Source organism: Phodopus roborovskii, unplaced genomic scaffold (genome assembly GCF_943737965.1).
Source record: "Phodopus roborovskii unplaced genomic scaffold, PHOROB, whole genome shotgun sequence".
Taxonomy (NCBI): domain Eukaryota; kingdom Metazoa; phylum Chordata; class Mammalia; order Rodentia; family Cricetidae; genus Phodopus; species Phodopus roborovskii.
Genome location: NW_026126407.1, coordinates 31,994,773 through 32,016,146, shown reverse-complemented (window position 1 = coordinate 32,016,146; position 21,374 = coordinate 31,994,773). Strand labels below are relative to the sequence as shown.

At 38.5% G+C, this 21,374-nt stretch overlaps 1 protein-coding gene across 2 annotated transcripts in view; it reads right to left on the bottom strand.

Moving 5' to 3' along the window:
- Window positions 1-21,374, bottom strand: part of Sgcd (sarcoglycan delta) — a 510,909-nt gene that overhangs the window by 310,832 nt on the left and 178,703 nt on the right. For both annotated transcript variants that reach the window (XM_051180864.1, XM_051180863.1), the window contains exon 2: window positions 21,012-21,200. In XM_051180864.1, the coding sequence (XP_051036821.1) occupies window positions 21,012-21,200 (189 nt within the window). The remainder of the gene's footprint in view (window positions 1-21,011; window positions 21,201-21,374) is intronic.

The following is a 21,374-nucleotide window of genomic DNA, read 5'->3' as shown; positions in this document are numbered from 1 at the left end:
ATAAATAATTCTCCTTCAAAAGTCACAGAGCAAGAGCTGTAATTTTAATCCTGGATTCTGAGCATTTCTGGAGAGGGACTGACCTTTAAGGAAGGTGCCTCTGAAAGCACCTGACACAGCCTTGAAATGCTGAATCATTAACAATTTAGAGCAGAAAAGAACTTAACCAAGTTAGACAACTTTTATTAGCTCTTGTGACTGAGAGCATTAGGACCATTTTAGTCTAGTTCAGACAAAAATAATGAATGTGAGGAGAGAGTACCTGGAGACAAGTATTTCTATTTCTATCTTAAAGCCTATTTAGAAATGTCCCAGTGTGCCTTTGTGGCTTTATTTTGTCCCCCACGTAAATCCATCCCAATTAGTCAACTATTTTTTAACCCTCATTGACTATTATAGGCACATGCTCAGACACACAGACACACAGACACACAGACACACACACACACACACACACACCTTTTTGAATGCTGATACCCAGAGTTTGAAGAACAAAAATGGCTATGTGTTTTATTGTTGTTCCCTTTTTGTTTGTTTATTTATTTACTGGTGTTGAATATGGAACCCAGAACCTTGAATATGCTATCTAAATACTTTTCCACTAAGTATAATACACAATCCCTAGGAAGCTAAATTTTAATGCAAAATAAATAAATAAATAAATAACCTTGAGGAGGAGTGGAGAGGTGAGGGGGCTTAGGGGAATAGAGAGGATGAGGGAATGGGAGGGAAGGTGAGAGGGAGAAATGAGTTTGGAATGTAAAGTGAAACTTTTTTTAAAAAAAATGTAATTTCTACCCTAAAGAACAGCAAGAAATATATCATTCATTCCTCTACCTCTCATTTGTCTTTATCATATGCCTCTAAAAATGTTAAGAAGCAAAATATTAATGAGGGGTATGGGGGAGGATTAGAATCCTACAAATGGGGGTGGTGAGAACTATGAGAAAATTCAGGAAGTGTGACTTTCCTTTAACTGCTTTCAAATGAAAAACTGTCCCCTCAAATTTTTACCACTCCACAGGTCTCATGGCACATGTCTGCCAAGCATGTTGGTCAACTGTCACCGCCTCTAATCTAATTCTTTCACTGCGCATATAGAAACTCAGTGGATTTCAGATCATTTTAAATGCAGTTCTGTCAGTGGGATCTCAGATCCTAATTCAATTAGCTCCCAATTTTCTCAGTTCAGTCTATTCATTTCGGTACCCTTGAGTGGCTGCTGGAAATATACAACAACAACACAAATCTGAATGAAGTATCAATTGGTTTCACAAATCAGTGGAAGTGGTAGAAAACTCACTAACTCCTGACCATTTCTCTGAAACATCCAAAGTCTGTTAAGCTGTCCATGAAAATTAAATACTGTAATTCATGCATATAGCCATACACACAATCTTAGAACAAGAAGGAATCTCAAACCATCTGGTTTACTCTTACTGCCCTCAGGCAAATGAACTGCTACTGCTTCTTTAAAATGAAGCAACAGAGGCTTTGAAAAATTACAAATGCATCATGAGTAACAAAGAACCCTGTTTCCTTGCCTTCTGGGTTAGAATATTACTTAGAAGGAGAATTTCAAAGCATAAGGCAGAATTGTGTGCTGGAGTACAAAGCACAAACCATAGACAATGAAGATAGATCCAAATCCTGGAAGGGTTAATGAAGGTCGAAGAGGATATTATTCCTGCTTGAGTCTATTCTTATTTACAACACAAGGCTCTAGAGTGGCAAATGTCTGTAAACAAAGCATGTAGGTAGGTGTACTAAGAGTTGGAGTCCAATTTGAGCTACATAGCAAGACTCTGTCTCAAAAATATATTAAGTCTTCAGATTCCATAGTTTTTCTGAAAACCAAACATAGTTCAGACTTCATGAAGAACATCCCAGATACAATGGCCATGTGGAGTCAACATGCTCTATGGTATCACCATAAATTACCAAGATCACTGTACTGCTGTACAGATTAGTACAGAACATGTATGTGAGGCTCCATACTGTATGAATAGTTGTTCGTGTTATCTAAATGCCCATTTCTTAACAAATATCTATAACAATGTTAGTATTCATGTTCAAAATTGCCATGGCACTATATGATTGTTTATATGTTAGAATTAGTCAGGATTGGGAATTCTAAATTAATCTAGATACCCTTCATGCTTGCTTGAGGATCCATTTATTATTATGCTAGTTGATATTTAATTATACCTCCCTACTCACTCACCAAAGCCTACAAAACATATATCCCTTGATGCTATTTTTGTTTTCGAGGATTTAACTCATTTTTAACTGCCCAAGTGACAGAATGTGTCATGTCTGAGTAGCTCCTACATAATGGTGACATGTGAATCTGCATCTCTCCTTCCATGCCACATCTTCTTTATCCATTCTTCAGTTGAGGAGCATGGAGATAAGCTAAAGGCAATTCCTCTAAAATCAGGAACAAGACAAGGCTGTCCACTCTCTCCACATCTCTTCAATATTTACTTCAATTTCTAGCTAAAACAATAGGACAACAAAAGGAGATCAATGGGATCCAATTTGGAAAGGAAGAAGGCAAACTGTCACTATTTACATAAGCAACCCGAAAAACTCTACCAGGGAACTCCTACAGCTGATAAACACATTCAGCAAATTAGCAGGATACAAGATAAACTAAAAAAAAAAAAATCAGTAGCCCTACTATATACAGACAATAAAGGGGCTGAGAAAGAACTCAAAGAAATATCACCCTTTACAATAGCCACAAACAACATAAAGTATCTTGGGATAATGCTTACCAAACAAGTGAAAGACCTATATAGCAAGAACTTTGCGTCTTTAAAGAAAGAAATTAAAGAAGATATCAGAAAATGGAAAGATCTCCCATGGTCTTGGGTAGGTAGGTTAAACATAGTAAAAATGGAAATCATCAAAAGCAATCAAAAGATTCAATGCAATCTCCATCAAAATCCCAGCACAATTCTTCACTGACCTTGAAAAGATGATAATCAACTTTATATGGAAAAACAAAAGACCCAGGATAGCCAAAACAACCCTGTACAATATAGGAACTTCAGGAGGCATCATCGTCCCTGACCTCATGCTCTATTATAGAGCTATAGTCCTGAAAACAGCTTGGTATTGATACAAAAATAGACAGGTAAGTCAATGAAATTGAATCAAAAATCCTGATATTAACCCACACACCTACAGACACCTGATTTTTGACAAAACAGCTAAAATTATTCAATAGAAAGAGGAAAGCATCTTCAACAAATGGTGCTAGCACAACTGGATGATGGTGTGTAGAGGACTGAAGATAGACCTATGTCTATCTTTGTGCACAAAACTTAAGTCCAAATGAATGAAAGATCTCTTTCAGGTTGGGAAGATGATTTTTGTCTTTGATAATCTAATTATATGAACTATGTAGTTGCTCAAATGAAAACAGCCCCCAAAGACTCATGTGTTTGAGCGCTTGGTTCTTAGTTTGGGAAGGATGAAATGTAAGTCCTAGTTGGAGGATGTGTGTCATTGTGGGTTGGCTTTGAGGTTTCAAAAGTTCAATCCAGTTCATTCTCCTTCCTCCTCTCCTCTCCTCCTCTCCTCTCCTCCTCTCCTCTCCACTTTTCTCTTGGCCCTCTCCTTATCCCTTGCCTCTCTGCCTACAGATCTTGATACAGTTCCCAGCTACTGTTCCACTCCCTGCCTGTATGCTGCCATGCTTCCCATCATGACAATCATGGACTAACACTCTAAAACTATAAGCATGCCCCCAATTAAATGCTTTCTCTCATAAGAGTTGCTTCAGTCATAGTGTTTCTAAGACTAAAACAATGTTTTCCATTTTGTATGGCACCTTGACACTTTTACCTCTTTTGAATGCAAAGCTTTGTATATAGGAACCACATCTCTCAAGGGACAAAGTGTCTTAGCTCTCTCCTATTTTTAATTCCATTGTTTTTTGGAGGCAGGTATAGCTTCTCACAAATCTGTGAGTATGTTTACACATACATATGAATTATATATGTATGGGCATACATGCATGTGTGTGCACAGATGCCTATGTACAGATATATTCATGTGTTTTAGCAACAATGCATATGTGCCTATGCATATGTGAGATTCACTGCCTGGGAAAAGAATTGAAGAGAAGACAACAAGAGAAAGACAAAGGAAGAAATATTTCATTTTTTTAGTTGCCATCAAGGGTCAGTTTTGTAAGCAGACCCCAATTCAGGCCTCAAAGTAATGAAGCATGCCCTGAAGAACTCCCAGTGAAGGAAGGATGCTTCTTTTCTGATGACACAATGACACAATAATTTTTTAAAATATATTTTACATTGTGTGTGCATGTGCATATGCACATGTATTCATGCCAGTGTGAAATGGGAAGTTTTAGAACAACTTGCAGGAATTGGTTCTCTTTTTCTACCATGTGAGGCTCAGAAATCAAACTTATCTGCAAAACCATCCTTTTTGCACAATAGTTATTATCTTTAAATGTTTTCTACAACAAAGTTGCATAAATCTAAAGGCTAGAGAAAATTTGGGCAAGATCTTCATGATCATTCCTAGTCTTTGGTTATGGAGTAATACATTCCTTGTTCTCTGCTCTATCTTAGACTCTTTAGTAGGTGGCTCAGAGGCTAAGGAGGATGCTATGCTACAATACCACAGAGAAAAGCTATCTTGGATTTCCATGGATTCTTTGCAACCACCCATTTGTCAATATGAACTAAATTACAGAGAGGACACAGAACATGCAGGACACTGAGTTTTCTACTTGAGCATAACTCAAGTATCCAGACTTTCAAAATATTGTTCTGGAGAGAAAATAGTAAGGGTAACATTTAGAAAAAAAAAACAACTACTAAGTCAGTGTGTACATCTACTAATCTTTAGGGAATAGGAGGAGTGACTCTCATTATTCTTGAAGCACTGCCCTGTCATTAATAACAGCCAGCTCCCATATCTTAGACTCAAAAGCAAGAAAAAAAATCCACAATGACTTCAAACCCATAGCCAAAAATGACCTTCTAATATAATTTGTGTTCAAGACCAAAAGGGTATTCAGCCTTCACAGATCCTTTGAAAGTCATGCAAAAATTGTATTATCTCTCTCTCCCTCTTTTTCCCAGTGGCTTATGGGTAACCGAAGGCGAACCAAAGCCTTTTCAATTCACACAATCACCAGACACTGTTCTTTCCAACTCTAAACTAGGCATTACCCCCAAAGTCAATTTTGCAAAGTGCCACATTCTTTCTAAATATCCCATGGATTTCATTATGTATTATAAAAAAACGTAGCCCTGAAGCTAATAATAAGATAGGCACCAAAAATCTGTTCCTTTTGAATTGGTTCTGTAATACTGACTGTTAATGAGCCTTAGAGAAATAAAGCTAGAAGAAACACTTGGCAGATTCACAGTGCACAAAGTTGACCGTCTTGAGGCAGAAGTCATTGTAAAAGTCAAGAGGTTCCTGGGGCTTCTGCCATCACAACCCCAGCATAACTCGGTACATTGGCTTTATCTGATGGTTCTACAATTGCCTTCCCAAACACACTACCTTTTTTTCTCTCTGATTGTCTCCTATGCCTCCCTGAAAAAGCAGCATGTTTCAAGCAGGGGAATTGTGGGCCAGGCTCAAGACAACAGTCATTTCCTGACCACTGCTACTGTTTTAGACATGGGCATGTGAATCCACTCAGATTGGTAACAGAGGTGGAGTTTTCTGGATGTCCTGGGAATAAGGTGCCTGGGTCTTCTGAAACATGCTCTTACACCCAATAATATGGTGACAAAGAAGATAAGCAGGGAGAAATTCATTGTTTCAATCTATAGGGAAAATCTTATGAGGGGAACGATGAGGAAGCTACTGAGAAAGTTTAATTGCCAAACAAACCTAAAGGTATGTATTTGGGAAATAAGTCCCATGGATTAAACAGTTTTCTGAAGTCTTCTGCATGGGAAAGGTCAACATAGCACAAGAGTCTAGCTCTGTCTGTGGTAAAGTCATCTTTTTTTCGGTGTAACAAGACTCTTAGAAATATCAGGAGGTTTTAAAAATAATAGCTATTCTTTTTTGACATTTAGCCGATCAATGTAATTTGAACTGTCATTCAAACAGGATGAAAAAAAAAAAAAAAAGCCTCGGTAATTTTATAAGAAGTGCTGAACTTAAAAGTACATATTTAAATATTTCTAATTTCCTTGACTTCCATAGAAACAAAGCATGCTTGCCTAGGAAACCTTTTATGTATATGTCTTTAGAATCTAAAACAGAGTTTGCAGAGGAAAACTAATCGCTAACTCCTGTGACAAAAGTTATAAATCAAAGGGAAGTCATATTTAAAATTATGCAAGCTAGATTCAGCTTGTGGAAAGAAGGTGAAAATGTAGATAGACCTCCTGGATTCTGACATTGAGAGGTCAGCAATGAAAAAGGTTACTATTTGTATGGAAAAGCTACTTGTGTAATTAAGTAAAATTAATTATGCTTATATAAATTTCAAAGACATGCTGCAGATCTAGATTTTTGACTAATTAAGCTTTAATTTAGTTAAGGAAACTAAACCACATAAGCTTTTGTCTGAATACTCTGCTCACCCATTAAAAGAAAGGAGGTAAAAAAGGAATCATAGATTTTAGGAACCATCTGGAGAAATAATCAATTAAGGAAAGCTGTAAAGGCATGATGATAGTCAATTATCTAAGATGTAAAGCCATGCTTTGAGGTTATGCTGTCCTTCATTTTCTCACAAGTACACTTTAATTGAATGCAAATAATCAGAAAGGGCAATTAATAGATGGCTGTAATTCCCTGAGTAGGTAGTGGAGCCCACTTACCATACATTAAGGGTGCTTTGAATAGTACAAAAATAAAAAACAAAACCAGAACTAACCAACCAAACAAAACAAATAGAATGTGTTTCTAAATTGTTGTCTCTCTCATGTTCCCCTTTACAATATTCTTCCATGAAGATGCAATCTCAGAGGCTAGCCATAAGAGTAGCAGCCACCATGCCCACACCATTATTTCTAGGATATAAAAGTTCCTAATATTCACTGGGAAGGAGTGACATTTACTTTGAAAAAATAAGCTACAGATTTGAGGCTTTTGAGAAATTATACATATTTTAAAGATAATCTCTATTTTTATTTACTTGTAAAGGGTACATCCAGAGGCCAAGGGAAGGTGTCAGATTCCCCAGGAGCTGGAGTTTCAGGTGGTTATAAGCTGCCAAAATGTGGGAGCTGAGAAGTGAACTAGCATATTCTAGAGCTGCCGCAAGGGCTCACAGCCACTGAGCCGCCTCTGAGGACTTGAATCAGGACTCCTGAGCCATGTGATAAAGGCATCAGAACACACAAACTGGAAAAAAGCTATTAAAGAACAGTCAGCATCTTGTGAGTGGCCATAAGAAAGGTCACAGTATTGCCAGTCCATTTGTTTCAGCCTAGCTGTATGCTGCTCAAGAGGACAGTGTATAACAAGTCTTCTCTCCCCACTACTTAAGACTTCCTGGTCCAATCATCTTTACGTGGATCACTGGACTTCCCTGGAGCAATAACCTCTTTCCCTTTCCTCTTTCTGGATTCTCTCCTGGATCTTTTCTGGGCTGTTTCCTTCCTGTTCCTTTACCTGTCCAGAGAGGCACACTTTATTCCCTGTCCCCAACAAGCACAGCCCAGCTCCTCATAGTCACATCTTCCTGGCCTCCTTCAGAGGACAGCTTGCTGCCAATAATGACTTAGCTTATTTAGTGTTTTGCTTCTTTAGAGAGCATCTCATCCATTGAATAGTTGGACTTTGCAGCTTCTCAGAGATCAGTTTTAAGTTGAATCAGCAATAATCTATACTTATAAAATATTTGACTGGCCAAAATTCTTACAGTGAAGATGACTTCTGGCAATATCTGGATTAAAAATATTTTTAAGACTCCATTCCTTTAAAAGTGAGCTTAGGACTCTGGCCTGAATTTCAGAAACTGAACCTATTTGCTTTGGAAGGCAAATCCCTAGCACTTAAGTTGGCAACAACACCAGTTAACATCTATGTGTACAATGCTTTACTTTCTGATTATCTCTCATCCTCATCACAACTGTGCAGTGCAAATATTCCAAGTCCCTTCTTTATAAATAAGTAAGCAATGCTTGCAAAGTTAAATCACTTTCCACCATCACCTGAATTTCTGGTCATAGGGCTGTCATATAAACCTACATCTGTCTTCTCCAAAACAACAATCCATGGTGCTCCCACCTAAGAATGTGGCCTTCACACACTTGCAGCTTTCTGAAGCAGCAGTTGCCAACAAACCTTCAGTGGGACTGAGGCAATGAGACACTAGTAAAAGAGGAGCCAAGATTCTGGGCAGTCTGTACTGAAAGCATTTGCTCGACAGTAATTACATTTGCCAGTTCTTAGGCTTCTTCATTCCTCTGGGCTCAATATACAATGTGTCCAATAGGAGTGATGATAATCAATAAGATCCATTTGAAAACACAAAGAGAAGGCAATGTCTCAACAAATTGCAACTTGGAATATCTAGCAATCATACTCATGCATGGGAGTAAGAAGTGTCCAGAAGTTTATTTTACAGATATTAAAGACAATCAGCATTTCTCATGTGCCCTGCTGCTGTCTGTAAAATATTTTAACAATGCCACTAGCTTGAGAATCAAAAGATTCTGAAGAGTGAAAACAGTATCCTCTCAGATTATAAGCTATCATGGGAGGATGTGTACAGGGATTTTGGGAGTCTTGGTTGATTGTGGTATTGTAGTTATAGTAAGTAACTACCTTACCTATCTTCTCAGCCTTGTTTTCTCTTTTCTTTGGCTAGGAGGGAGATTAACTAAATGATCTATCTATGTGCTAGGGTTGGTAGATAAGTTAGATAATGTAGCCCATGTTAAATGTACAACAGAGTGCTTACCACTGAACAAGCTCACAGTCCATGCCATGCTATAAATGATAGCTGTTTCCAAGACCTGAGGTGGAGGAGAGTGTACATGTGACTTATGGAAATAACAAATCTAAGATTTGTTACAAGCCAGTCCCAATGCCGGAATGGAGAAATGACTTCCATTAGATGTCAAAATAGTCTTATTAGTTCTGACTAAGGCCTCCTGGGGCTCTTAAGAAAACTACCATGATGCACCATTCCTTCTCTACTCATTCTTTTGTCTTTGTCCTTTGGCTGCTTGTGTTTGGTTTTTCTTATGTTTCACATGTATCATACAAGTACAGTCTTTTTACATAACACAAAGCTCAGAAGAAAGTCACTTACTTACCAAAGGCCTCTTCTACCGGCCTGCTGCTCCACCAGCATCATCAGTCAATGCTCCAGAGGAACGTGCCCTCAGATTCCTGAGGCACTTGGGTGGGTCTTACAGGGTTCACCTAATACTCTCATCTCTAAGCTCTTCCACTCTGTTCGTTTTGAGGCTCCTCTTGAAAGTCTCCCTGACCATGTCAAACCACACCTCTCTTAACTGTTACAGTACCCACTCATCACAGTGTGATTACATGATTCCATCCCATTTTTGCACACCAGACTAAATGTTCCCCCAGAGAAAACTGCACTTGGCATACTCACCCCTGTACCACTGGCAAGTGACACACATTCATGCTGTTAGTGATTAGCTCAGAGGAAGAACTCAGCAAACAATTGTTGAGTAAGTGTCTGCTATTCATTCACTAGATTGTTACCAGATTGTGACAATCTTGATGATGGGCTTGAGGAGGTGAGGGTTTTAAGCAGGAACCATTCGTTTAATTGGGCCTGGGAACTCATTTTCAAAGGAAAACCCAAAATTCTCAGAAGCATAAGGCTTTCCACTACTGAATGAACAAGATGCAAATTATTCCTACTCTCTGGATCCATGCTTGCCAAGAATCACAGAACAAGCAAGCATCAGCTGAGCATATCTGAAATTGCTTAAGTGAATGAGGCATTTACTCCTTCATGGTCATTAACTATGAATGGCACCAAACTAACCTGAAGAAGAGTGGGCCAAAATGATCATGTTTTCCTATCTGTATGTTTTAGAGATAGCATTTCCTCTTTTAACTAGGAGATTATAGATTGGTGGGATTCTTTTATCTTCCTTTACAGTTTGGTTAACTCTTTGAGAATTTTCAATTTCATACCACGTGTTTTGGTCACATTTACCAAACACCACCTGTCTCTATCCACTGAAATGCCCATAGGTCAATGCCTCTCTCATCCCTCACCTGAGAAACTTCTATGTGTAGCAGATGGTGACTAACACAGAGACCTACAATTCACCAAGGTGCATAAGGCAAAAGAACTCAGAATGATCAGCCCTGTAGGTATTATGGTATTTACACACACACACACACACACACACACACACACACACACACACACACACACCACCTTCTGGAAGCTATTGCATTCCCTCAACTTGTCAACCTACTCTATCTCAGATTCTGTGGTCACAAGTGTCTATCTACTTCCTCCAATGGCCTCACTGTAGTCATTAAATTTAGGATCCCTGAATGTGTATTCTATTCTCAAGATCCTTAATTTCGGCAAATTAGCATCCTTTACCAAATTAGGTAACAGGCACAGGTTCCAGGAAGTAAGCCCAGAGACTTAAATTTTGGGACCCCCCCATTTAAGCCATCATTGTTTCCTATTCCAATCTATTCTTCTAAAAATGCAGTTCCTCCATGGATAAGTATGTGCTCTCTCCATACACTGAGACAGCTCTTGATCTATGCCTTCAACAAAGCAGAAAGGCTGCTGATGATCTTCCTAATCTGGGTCATTATGATGCTATGTCTTTCTATCTTAAGTGCAATATTATATTCTGAATCTGGCTTCCACACTGAGAATAATTCCAAATTAATTTCTAGTGATGTGTCATGTGTAGATATTTTTGACCAGTGAAATCCTAGCCAACATGCAGCAGCATCCACTTACACACACGTAAGTGTACTAACAAAATGAGTCTAGCCCCAGCATTGAGTAATCCCTAGCCTCAAAGTCCAGGTTGAGTGCTTGATACTAGAAAATAGAGAGCTATGCAGATTGTGGGATAAATAGTTGTAGCTATACTGAGCCACAAAAAAATTGGGGCACTTTGCTGTATAGCAACAGGCAACAACAAGATCAACTATTATTTAAATAACTGAGTATATTAGAATTCAGAATAAAAAGGCACAGCATCTATAATCCCTAGCATTTGGAATATTTGCCAAAGCAGACAGGGTCAAGCAGTGATTCTCATAGACATGAACTACATACACATACTGCCACAGAAAATAAAAAATACTTATACCACTCCCACTCTGTGTCAGGGATCATGGGGAAACCATAGCTATAAATAGAGACTATGTGATATTGGAGGACCTTAGATATTATGTGGCTCAAACTGCATACTTTACAGATATGCAGAATAAAACTGCCTTAGACCATAGACTCTACCTTTTTAATAGAGGCCTTAACTCTCCAAAAGTCCATCTAGCTCTTACAGACAAGAATATTAACTGTAATCTTAGGACCGCCTTAATTTGGAATACTAAGTGGAAAGGAAGAGACAGAGGATGCATGAAGGCAAAAATACAGGGTACTATTGGTACTGTTGTTACTTCTGAACCTTCCACAACCAAATTCTGAGAAACTCTCTTCAACTCTCTTCTCTTTCTATTACTGGTTTTTATTTCTTTCTTTTCATATCTTAACACCATGGCTCCAGGTGTCAGAAACTGTGCAGAATACAGAGAAGAAAGGAAAAAAATTATTCATAGGTCTCAGCATCTGGTCCAAATGTAGGGTAGACTAGACCAGTTTGGAAACATAGGGCTTTCTGTGGTGACATGTTTCCCAATATGGCACCTACAAGGTGTATGTACCTTTTGAACATCTGCAATGAAGCTAGTGCCATTGAGAACATGAATTTTTGATATTATAACATCTGGGTTCCTTAGCAGATGGTGTCACCCCAGTCTAGAAAGCTCAGCAGCTTGGCCCTCAGGCTCTCCATAATAATGTGCCCTTGATATTGCAGCTTCTCTCATCTGATCACTTAATGCCTCAGCAAGGGAGACAGATTCCTGAGATGGGGCCCAAACTTCTGATTGGGGTTATTTGAAGTTCACAGTAATGGAGCCAATAAAATTCCATGTGTGAGACATAAGGGAGGAAATGTTTCCAGGAAGATTTTCTAACATTATTTTCCTCAATTCTAGGGCAATAAAAATTTTGTTTGCATTCAATGGAAACTAGGAAGTGTCAAAGGTCATGAGCATTAACCCTGTCATAGGATGGCACTGCAAAGTGATTTGTTCATCATTGGAACTGGAGTCTGTCACTTTGATCTCAAGTGTGCAATTTGCATTCTGTTTGGCTTACAGTGTTGACTAGTCCCTGTTCACTACCTTCCCACCTCACTTCAGTTTCCCACATTTGAACTTCCTATCTCAGATTTCCCAACCCCTTCTAACTTACTCATCTGTGGATGCCAGTCCTGCTGGAAATGCTTCCTTCACTCTGTATATTTACACCCTAGAAGCTTTCTAAATGACTTCTAGCTTTAGCTGAGTCTTATCTCATGGTTCTTTAAGGACATTTTATCTGCAACACAGAATCATGTTATAGTTTTATCTAGTAAATTATGAACTAATTAGTAAAGTGCAAGGCTACATTAGGGTACTGGGGAGATGGCTTAGCTGCTGAAGTGAAGTATGAGCACCTGAGCTCTAGAACCCACAAAATCCAGGCATGGCAGCATACACCTATAATTTTTGCATGGGGGCAGTATAGATACGAGGAGCCTTGGAATTGCTGGCTAGCTAGCCTACCAAAATTGGGGAGCTCTAAGTGCAGTAGGAACACTGCCTCAAAAAGTAGTGTAGACAGTGGTTGGGGAAGACATCCAACATCTATGCCTGGCTTCCATGTGACATGTACACACCTGCATGCTTATGTGCACATGTATATACATACACAAATAAGGTGGACATAAATTGAGAATGACACTTGACACTGACCTATAACATCCACAAGACATATATACATGTGCTCAGGTACCCTCACACATGTGTATACACATATGAAAACAAACACAGAGACCATTTTAGTACAATCTTTAGTTTTCACAGAACATGTAATACAGTATGCAAATACTGTGCTCAAGAAATATTAATTGACAAGTTTGGGGAGATAGCTCAATCAACAAAGTGCCTGTTATTGTGCTGTGGTGGTATGCAATTGTAATTCCAATGTTGGGGAGCCAAGCTAGTTTTTTTTTTGTTTTTGTTTTTGTTTTTTTTTTTTTTTTTTTTTTTTGGTAAGTTCAAGGCCAGTGAGAGATGTTTCAAAAAACAAGAAGGATGAGAGGGATGAACAACATTCAAGTTTGTCCCCTGGGCTCTATATGCATAAACACATATATGCACAGAGAGGGTTCAGGGAGGAAGGGAAGAGAGGTTGAGACTGAATGACAACCATTTCGATTCCTATCATTTGGCAGCAACTACACTGCCTCATATTGGTTGATTTATTGAGGTAGACAGATCATAAATGATGAGTGCATGAACTAGATTATGAAGAGGTATTTTTAATGTAGGCCCTCCCTACATTCTTGAAAATGTTTCAAAGACCTTAAAATTAAATATGACACTAGTGAGTCATGCTCTATAACTGATAGGAAATTTAGTGTGAGGGGCGTTTTGGGTTTTGTTTCCCTGTATTCAAATTTCCATGATATTTAAAAGAGTATTTTTGGCAATTGTTCAGACAGATTGGTTTGAATTAATAGGTACAAAGTGACCAAAGATGAATGGAAGATGAATGCAGCCTGGGAAGTTTACCCAATCCCCAAGTGATGCTAGAATACACAGTTGGGTGGCTGCTACTCACACACTTGGTATATTATGTTAAATGAAAAATAAAACACCAATAACATTACTTTCTTCCATTTGCTGGGCAAATTTGTTCATTAAATAGAATAAAATATCCCACTTCAAATGTATTTCACACTCCATTGTTGTTTTCCTGGTGTAATTAAAATGTAACAGGCAGTTGATACAGGAGAGGGAATGCCTACATTAAAAATACCCCTTCATAATCAAATTCAAGCACTCATTTCATTTATGATCTGTCTACCTCAATAAATCAACCAATACTTCATTTTTAAAAGCTATATAAAGGTCTATTAACCCATCTTTATACATTTCAATTTAAAGTGACTGCCTATGCATAAAGTTTCCCCATTCGTTTATTCTATAAATATACTGTCTTCTGTGTGCTAAGCAACAGGCATGCTCAGAGCTGTGAGTAGAAGATGAAGAGTTCAAGCAACTGCCTTCTGAGCTGACCCCCAAACAGGTGAAACATTCAGAAAAATAAGTATGAACAGTGTGTATGTCTTCTGCTTTCTGGTACTGGGTAAAGCCAGACACAAAGGAGGGAATTCAGGTTGAAGCCTTGAAGACTTCACAGAAAGAATGAGAAGAAAGCAGAACTTGGCATGACATAACAAACACGCATGCATGCACGTATACACCCATGGATAGAAGATCAAATATGTAAGCTTTTCATATCTGACCTCAATAAAGGCATAATCTTCTGCTCAAGTGGCAGGTCCCTACAAACAGCTGACTTTGGCTTTCCTGGCCATTGTGGATAAGGCATGTGATTGTTTCTATGGACATGCAAGCCAAACTTACTGGAACATGCAAAGTTTATTGGGACAATTCAGTTCATTTGAATGTCAATTAAGCAATAATGAGAGACTTTGATAGGGACACATGAAGACTAAAGGGGAATGACTTCTCATAAACCTGTATCAAAGTCAGATGCAAACTGAAATCACAAGCATTCAGAAAACATAGACACAAACAAAATTCACCAGCAGCATAAGGAGAATGGAGAAACCATGCCTTACATCAGTTTCCCAAGGCAAGTCTGGTGGATTTGGCCTAGGAAAGGAGGCAGTGGGGCATATATGAAGACAAGGTTCTACTGATTGGAGGCTTAGCCAACATCTCACTGGCATCCTGAATCCCCAAAAGATAGATCCCCCTCTCCTTGCTGCTAATGTGTGTCCTCATTCCCCTCTGTTTGAGTTAGTTTGACTAGGTCACAGTTCTGAGCCTTTCCCAAAACAGATGAGGTGTCACTGGCCTGAGTTATGGAAGGCACTGGCCATTCTCCCTGGCTTTCCCTGTTTTACAATGTGTCCAATTTACAAGTATTAGAATACCTTCTTCTGACCCTCAGTGGATCTTTATCTTACTTTAAGGTAAATAAATCATGTTTGAGACATCACACTGAACAAACTCAATTTGTCTTCATGAAAAATAGACCTTGGAATACGGTCAGCACTGTGTAATGATTAAGACTGCACTCTGAGCCAGATTCTCTGCAAGCCCATCTTAGCATTGCCATTTGCCAGACTGTGTGACCTTGGTTTGTGACTGTATTTCAGGCCTCCACTTTCTCACCTATTGTACCTGGATAATATGACTGCTTGTCTCTTAGTGCTTTTATGAACATGACAGAAACATTATGAAGTAAATTCTATACAAATGTTGATTAAATAATTAGAAATTCAGGTATTATATGATCAGCCAAACCTATGTTCTGAAACCTCTACTTTTGGTCAATGAAGAGAATCTCTGGAGGGCCATATACAAACTTTATATCACATGATTGGGTACTTAGCTTTGGTGTTCTTTCTGTGCATGAACAAGAGGGAAATTTATAATTAGTGAACACACACTGAAAGCTGGCTCTATATAAGCCACTGGGATAAAGCTAAAAATTGAAGACAATATAATCTTTGTGACAGAGACATTCCCAGGGCAAACAGAGGGCTAGAGTCGGGTCAGAGGGCTTCATGATCCTCCTTGATTCTATCATCTATAAAATGAGGTGTCTGACCAGGAGACTCCCATGGTTTCCTTTTCATCTAGTTTTACATTTATTGGGGCAAGAGACCATGCCAGCTATCAATGAGTCCTACACCTTTTCAGTTTTGCTACTTAATAAGCACTATGCTCAGAGACGGTGTATAGAATAGATGATCAATACTATACTATTTGGAAGGTCTTCAAAACTACGATCTTAGGAAATGGCTTCTAAAATGTGTTGGCAGAAGTAAGAGTATTCCACAGAGTGACATTTCACATGGAAGGCAAGGAACAAAATACAAAATTGAAATGCCCAAGCAGGAATCTGCCTGGGAAGACACACACTTAGCTACCTCCTGAGTTCTGAGGAGAAAGGTTACATTGAGCATGGCTAGTCATCAATCTCTGACTCTTACACTGGGGTTTTCTTTGTTGCTCCCCAGTATATCAAACTCACTAACAGACCAGGAACTGCAGTCAATAAGCTTACATTCACATCACTAGCCTGCCATCTAAAACCAAGTTACTGCATCTCTCTCTACTTTTTTAAAGTTTGTGATAATCTATGTACTTATTTGCTCTTTGTTGCTATCAAAAGCCAACTGGGGAAATAGGCATTCTGTCTGTTTATGTATTTATCTTATACTTCTACCTCACAGTCCATCAGTAAGAGAAGTTAGGCAAGGACCTAAAGCAAGAACTCAAGAAAGGGTTTTCTATCAGTGGCCTGTTCCATCTTCTTTCTTTATACAAGGCAGGACCACATGGTCAGGGCTGGCACTATCCATAGTGGGCCAAATCTCTCACATTAGTCATAAATGGACAGAATACCCACACAAGCTTGTTTTGGGCCAATTTAATAGAGGCATTTTCTCAACTGGAGTTCATTTTTCCCAGATGACCCTGGCTTATGCCAAGTTGACAAAAGAAATCGAGACAGTATAAATTGGATAGGTTATAGCTTATGAGTTAGGTTCTTTTTGCAAATGACAGTAGTACCATGGGATAGATAGAGCCTGCAAAACAAAACAAAACTATGCTAATGGTATGAAACACATACATAAAGTACTTTCTCTGTCAGGCTGAACTCTACAGACTAACTTCTTTAACATTTACAACAATTCTGTGAGGTATGTCCTGGTGTGACCTCTGGGAAATGGCAGCACAGACAAGTTTTGGAATTTATAAAGGGCCACATGACAAGTGGTAGAAGCAAGAACTATAATTAGAATGTTTGCTTCCAGAGCCTGAAACCTCAACAACTACACTATTGTGTGGAGCCTTTTGTGACATTCTCTTGTCAGCATTGAGCCTTCTTTTGTGACAGATGCTGCTGCATGAGAACAGGACCATCACGTTAACATATGGCAACTAGATGGTCACTTCAGCACGAGGTGAGTAAGAGCAAGGGCAGTGCCCAGAGACGGTCATCCACTGCCCATTGACAATCTTGTGAAGCAAAGAGCAAATGTTACCAACAGCCAACTCTAAGCAGAAAATGTCACAGGATACATTAGATGGCAAAGGAAATTGTGACACCAGAAAGAGAACAAAGATTAAGGAGCCAGTTCCAAAGATCCAGAATTTTACTCAAGAGCTCTATCACAAAGCAAGTTGGGGGAATAGGTACTATATGGTGGGCTTTGAGGTCAAACACCCCTTTGGGACTCACTAGCCATACATCTTTCACTGAGTCATTTAACTTCTCTGATGCATGCGTTCTTTTTCATTACTAAGGATTGAAGGTTATTTTTAATTACAAATGATTAAAACTATTTCATTTTATGTAATTATTTTGGAAATTTACTGCAAAAATGTTAAGTATTGTGAGTGGTGCCTAGAACAGAGTAGACCCTAGAAGTACCAGTTTCCTTTTACAGCCCAGTGTACTTAATGATGGGAGTCTAATTTCTGAGGGTATTAATATCAGGAAAGTGAGTACTTTCCAAGTAGAGGAAACTGAGAATCGGAGCCCAACTCTCTTGACCAGTCCAGTCATAGGCACTAGTGTATTGTGCCACAATTGGAGGGAAGCAAAATCATTTATCTTTGGATTTATTTCTAAACAGGGAAAACTCATTTGTGAGTTTAGGCTGTTATAGTAGCAGCTCTTCCACAGACCTTGCATCCTAGATTCAGCGGAACACAACTCAGACACCAAATCAAACATCCAGTGTTCAATGTTGGATAAACTGCCAAGTCCTTCGAAATGACACCAGCCTCTCAGTTTGTTGTATTCTGGGGGTTTGATTATAATTGCAGAATTTCCCAAACCCCCAATTTTCAAACAATTCAAGCATACAAAACAAGCTCTCTTTTTGATTGATAAGTTTTATAAGCTCTTCATAAAATGATACACTGTCACCTCATTGATCCTCCTGTTCTCTCAGCTCCCATTTTCCAGTAGAACTTTGATTAATGCCTCGTTTTACTTTTGCAAGATCTTCATTGTCAGTAAATTATTATTTGTGCCATAAAATTGTAATTCTACAATAATATGTTTTGTGCTGTTACTGATGGAGAAAATATACTTTTAACTTGCAGGGCAAGACCAATTTTCTAATACTTGAGTTCTATTTGCTCAAACGCATTACTGCTATAAAGCACCAATTATGACTAATAGTGGCATTATTCTCACTGCTGTAAGTACTTGGTGTGGTGAAGCTTTAAGGACTCTGAAATGTGTCACTCAATTTAGTTAACTACGGGAAATAGTTGATTTCATATAGATTATTACCTTAATGTCACGCTGTTCTCCAAGCTCACATGTACCCAGGGTGTTCTCTATATAACTGTATTCACTTCTATGAATCTAGTCACATGAAGTATACTCTACAAAGTCATATTTGCTTAATATTGATGTTATCAAAGTTTGAGCTATTACTTGCCACCCCAATCCATAAATCTCTCCCATTTTAGAAGTACATGTCAGACCAGATAAAAAAAAATCACAAAAATGGGGGAATAGAGAGGTTAACCTCCAGAAGCATAGAAGGGACTCAGTTCCTCAGCTAAGTTCCACTGGAAATGTCACAAACTCTAGCATGCTTTCATAGCCCAATCACCTAACTCTCTTATTAGCCACAAACAGAAATTCTTCAAAACTATCTTTATACCCCTCAACCCTGACATATCAACTAGTAGGAAGGTTTATAAATTCTACACTTTAAATGTCTTTGAGTTATTACTCTCTATACTATGTCTAAGTGCTTGTCTTCTCATGTAAACACTATTTTAGATTATACATTTTCACAAGTTAAATTTAAGAATACTTGTGGATCCAGGCATTTGGTGACACATGCTTTTAGTCCCAGCACTTGAGAGGCAGAGGCAGGTAGATCTCGGTGAGTTCAAGACCAGCCTGGTATACAGAACTAGTTCCAAGAAGGCTCCAGAGCAATACAGAAAAACCTGTCTTAAAACAAAACAAAAACCCCAAAACAATAAAACACTATGGAATACGCAGGACAATAAAGGTCAATTGTAATCACCTGGACTTCAAACCAAACCAAATGGAGTAAAGGACACCTCTCACACATAATTTGCTAGAAACTTTCACTATTCCGTCATAGCCTCACTTGCAACCTCTAGATAGAACCTAGTTGTGCTATTCTCATTACTTAAACATTTCTCTAAACCTTGCATGTACATAAAGAACACCAAACTCCAAAATGTATGTATTGAGTGTCATATATAAACAGATTATAGTGTGTTCCAACAGTCTGGAATGGATGACCTGGGACTCACAGCAGCCACATGAAATGTACCAATTCTGAATTACAAAATTGATGTTGGAATGCAAGAGGCTATTCTGTATTCTATGAAGTAACTGAAACAAGATAGAGCTATAGAATACTAGGGCAACTTTTCATTATATTTTTCTAAATTTTAACAATGGATAATGAAAGCTGGTCCATTCTTAAGCCTGCATCAGTATCTCTAGCCTTGGTTTTAGACACCACACTTAACCCCACCACTAGCAAACACCACTATGAGTGATAGACAAAGACATACAGAGAAAGTACACATAAAAACTAACACATGTGAACACTTTTCCTCTGGAGAGGTAAATATAACATGAGATGCATAAAAACATCCACAAAGCACAAAGGTGTGCCATCTCCATATAGGGTAGATGGAGGAAAAAACAGATCACTAGCAGCCTGAGCAAGCCAAGTACAAAAATGAATTTTGTGATTCAAAAATACCACAAATACCAATATCCACATCTGGGATTGTCACAGGAAAACCTCACTATTTCAACTTCATTATGACTTCATTTTATTATCGATAAAGAGTTGTTTAATTGCCTGTCCATTAACTTTTGACATCAAAAAGAGAAAACGTATTCCCAGGGTGGCAGATTAGCATCTGTGACCTTCTCATTAGTAAGTTAATTATATTGATTCTACAGACTCAAATCACTAAATAAAAAAGACTTCAGAATACACACGTTACTTTGCAACAGTCTTCTTTTCACTGACTTTCCAACAAGTCAGTGCCTGATCTATACAATACTCTGAGCACCAGAAACAAGGGTTTTATCAAAACACACATATCCCTTTAGAGGAATAACAAAACAAAACCAGAAAATACAGTTGGTTTCCTGTCAATTCCATCTGACCCATGCAATAGCAGAGAAGATTTTTGTCCCCAAACTAAAGATTTTCACTGAGCCACAGTGATGGACAAACAGGTATAATTTGCCTGCTATCATTCTGAGATAATTTCAAAGCTCAACTGCACTTATACATTTACATATATATTGCCAGATGATTTAAACTCTTTCCAGATTAAATTGCTCCTAAAATTGGTGAAAACAAATACTTTCACTTTATCCTTTATTTCCTTCTGAGTTACTTCCTTACGTGGTCAAATACTATAGGATGCAGAAACATTATCACGATGGAGGGAAGGCATACAAGACACCTTAACAGAAATTACTCCAAATTTGGATTCTCAGCCCAAGAGGGACTGAGGTTAGACAGAAGTTGCTATTCACACTCAACCTAAACAGAAATTCATTTGAGCTCAAATGCCAGATCACAGGGCACAACTTTTTCACATCCCTTGGCTCTCTTGCTCCATGCTTCCCTCTTCTTCAGTGAGAGATAATGCATTTATACGGTTTTACTTACAATTGTGAAGTTCATGACTTTGAGAATCCAGATGGTCATGGCCAAGTTCACCAGAATTAAAATCATGAGGAGCAGGACAAAGAAATACAGGCATCTTTTTCTCCAGCCATAAATCCCCACTTTGTATATGTGTGGCCCCTCTGAGCTGGGCATGGTGCTCCTGTGGTGAGAGTACTGTTCCTGAGGCATCTGAAACAAACCAGCCACACAGAAGCATTAAACAGCTGAGAGAGAGAAGCAAAAAGCAGGGGAATCAATTGATGAAGAGATATGGCTGGCTGCTGGTTGTACATTCCCAACTTTCTGACAACTTTAAAAGTGTGTTTCCTCTGAACAAAACTGGCTCTACTGGGTTCTCAATCT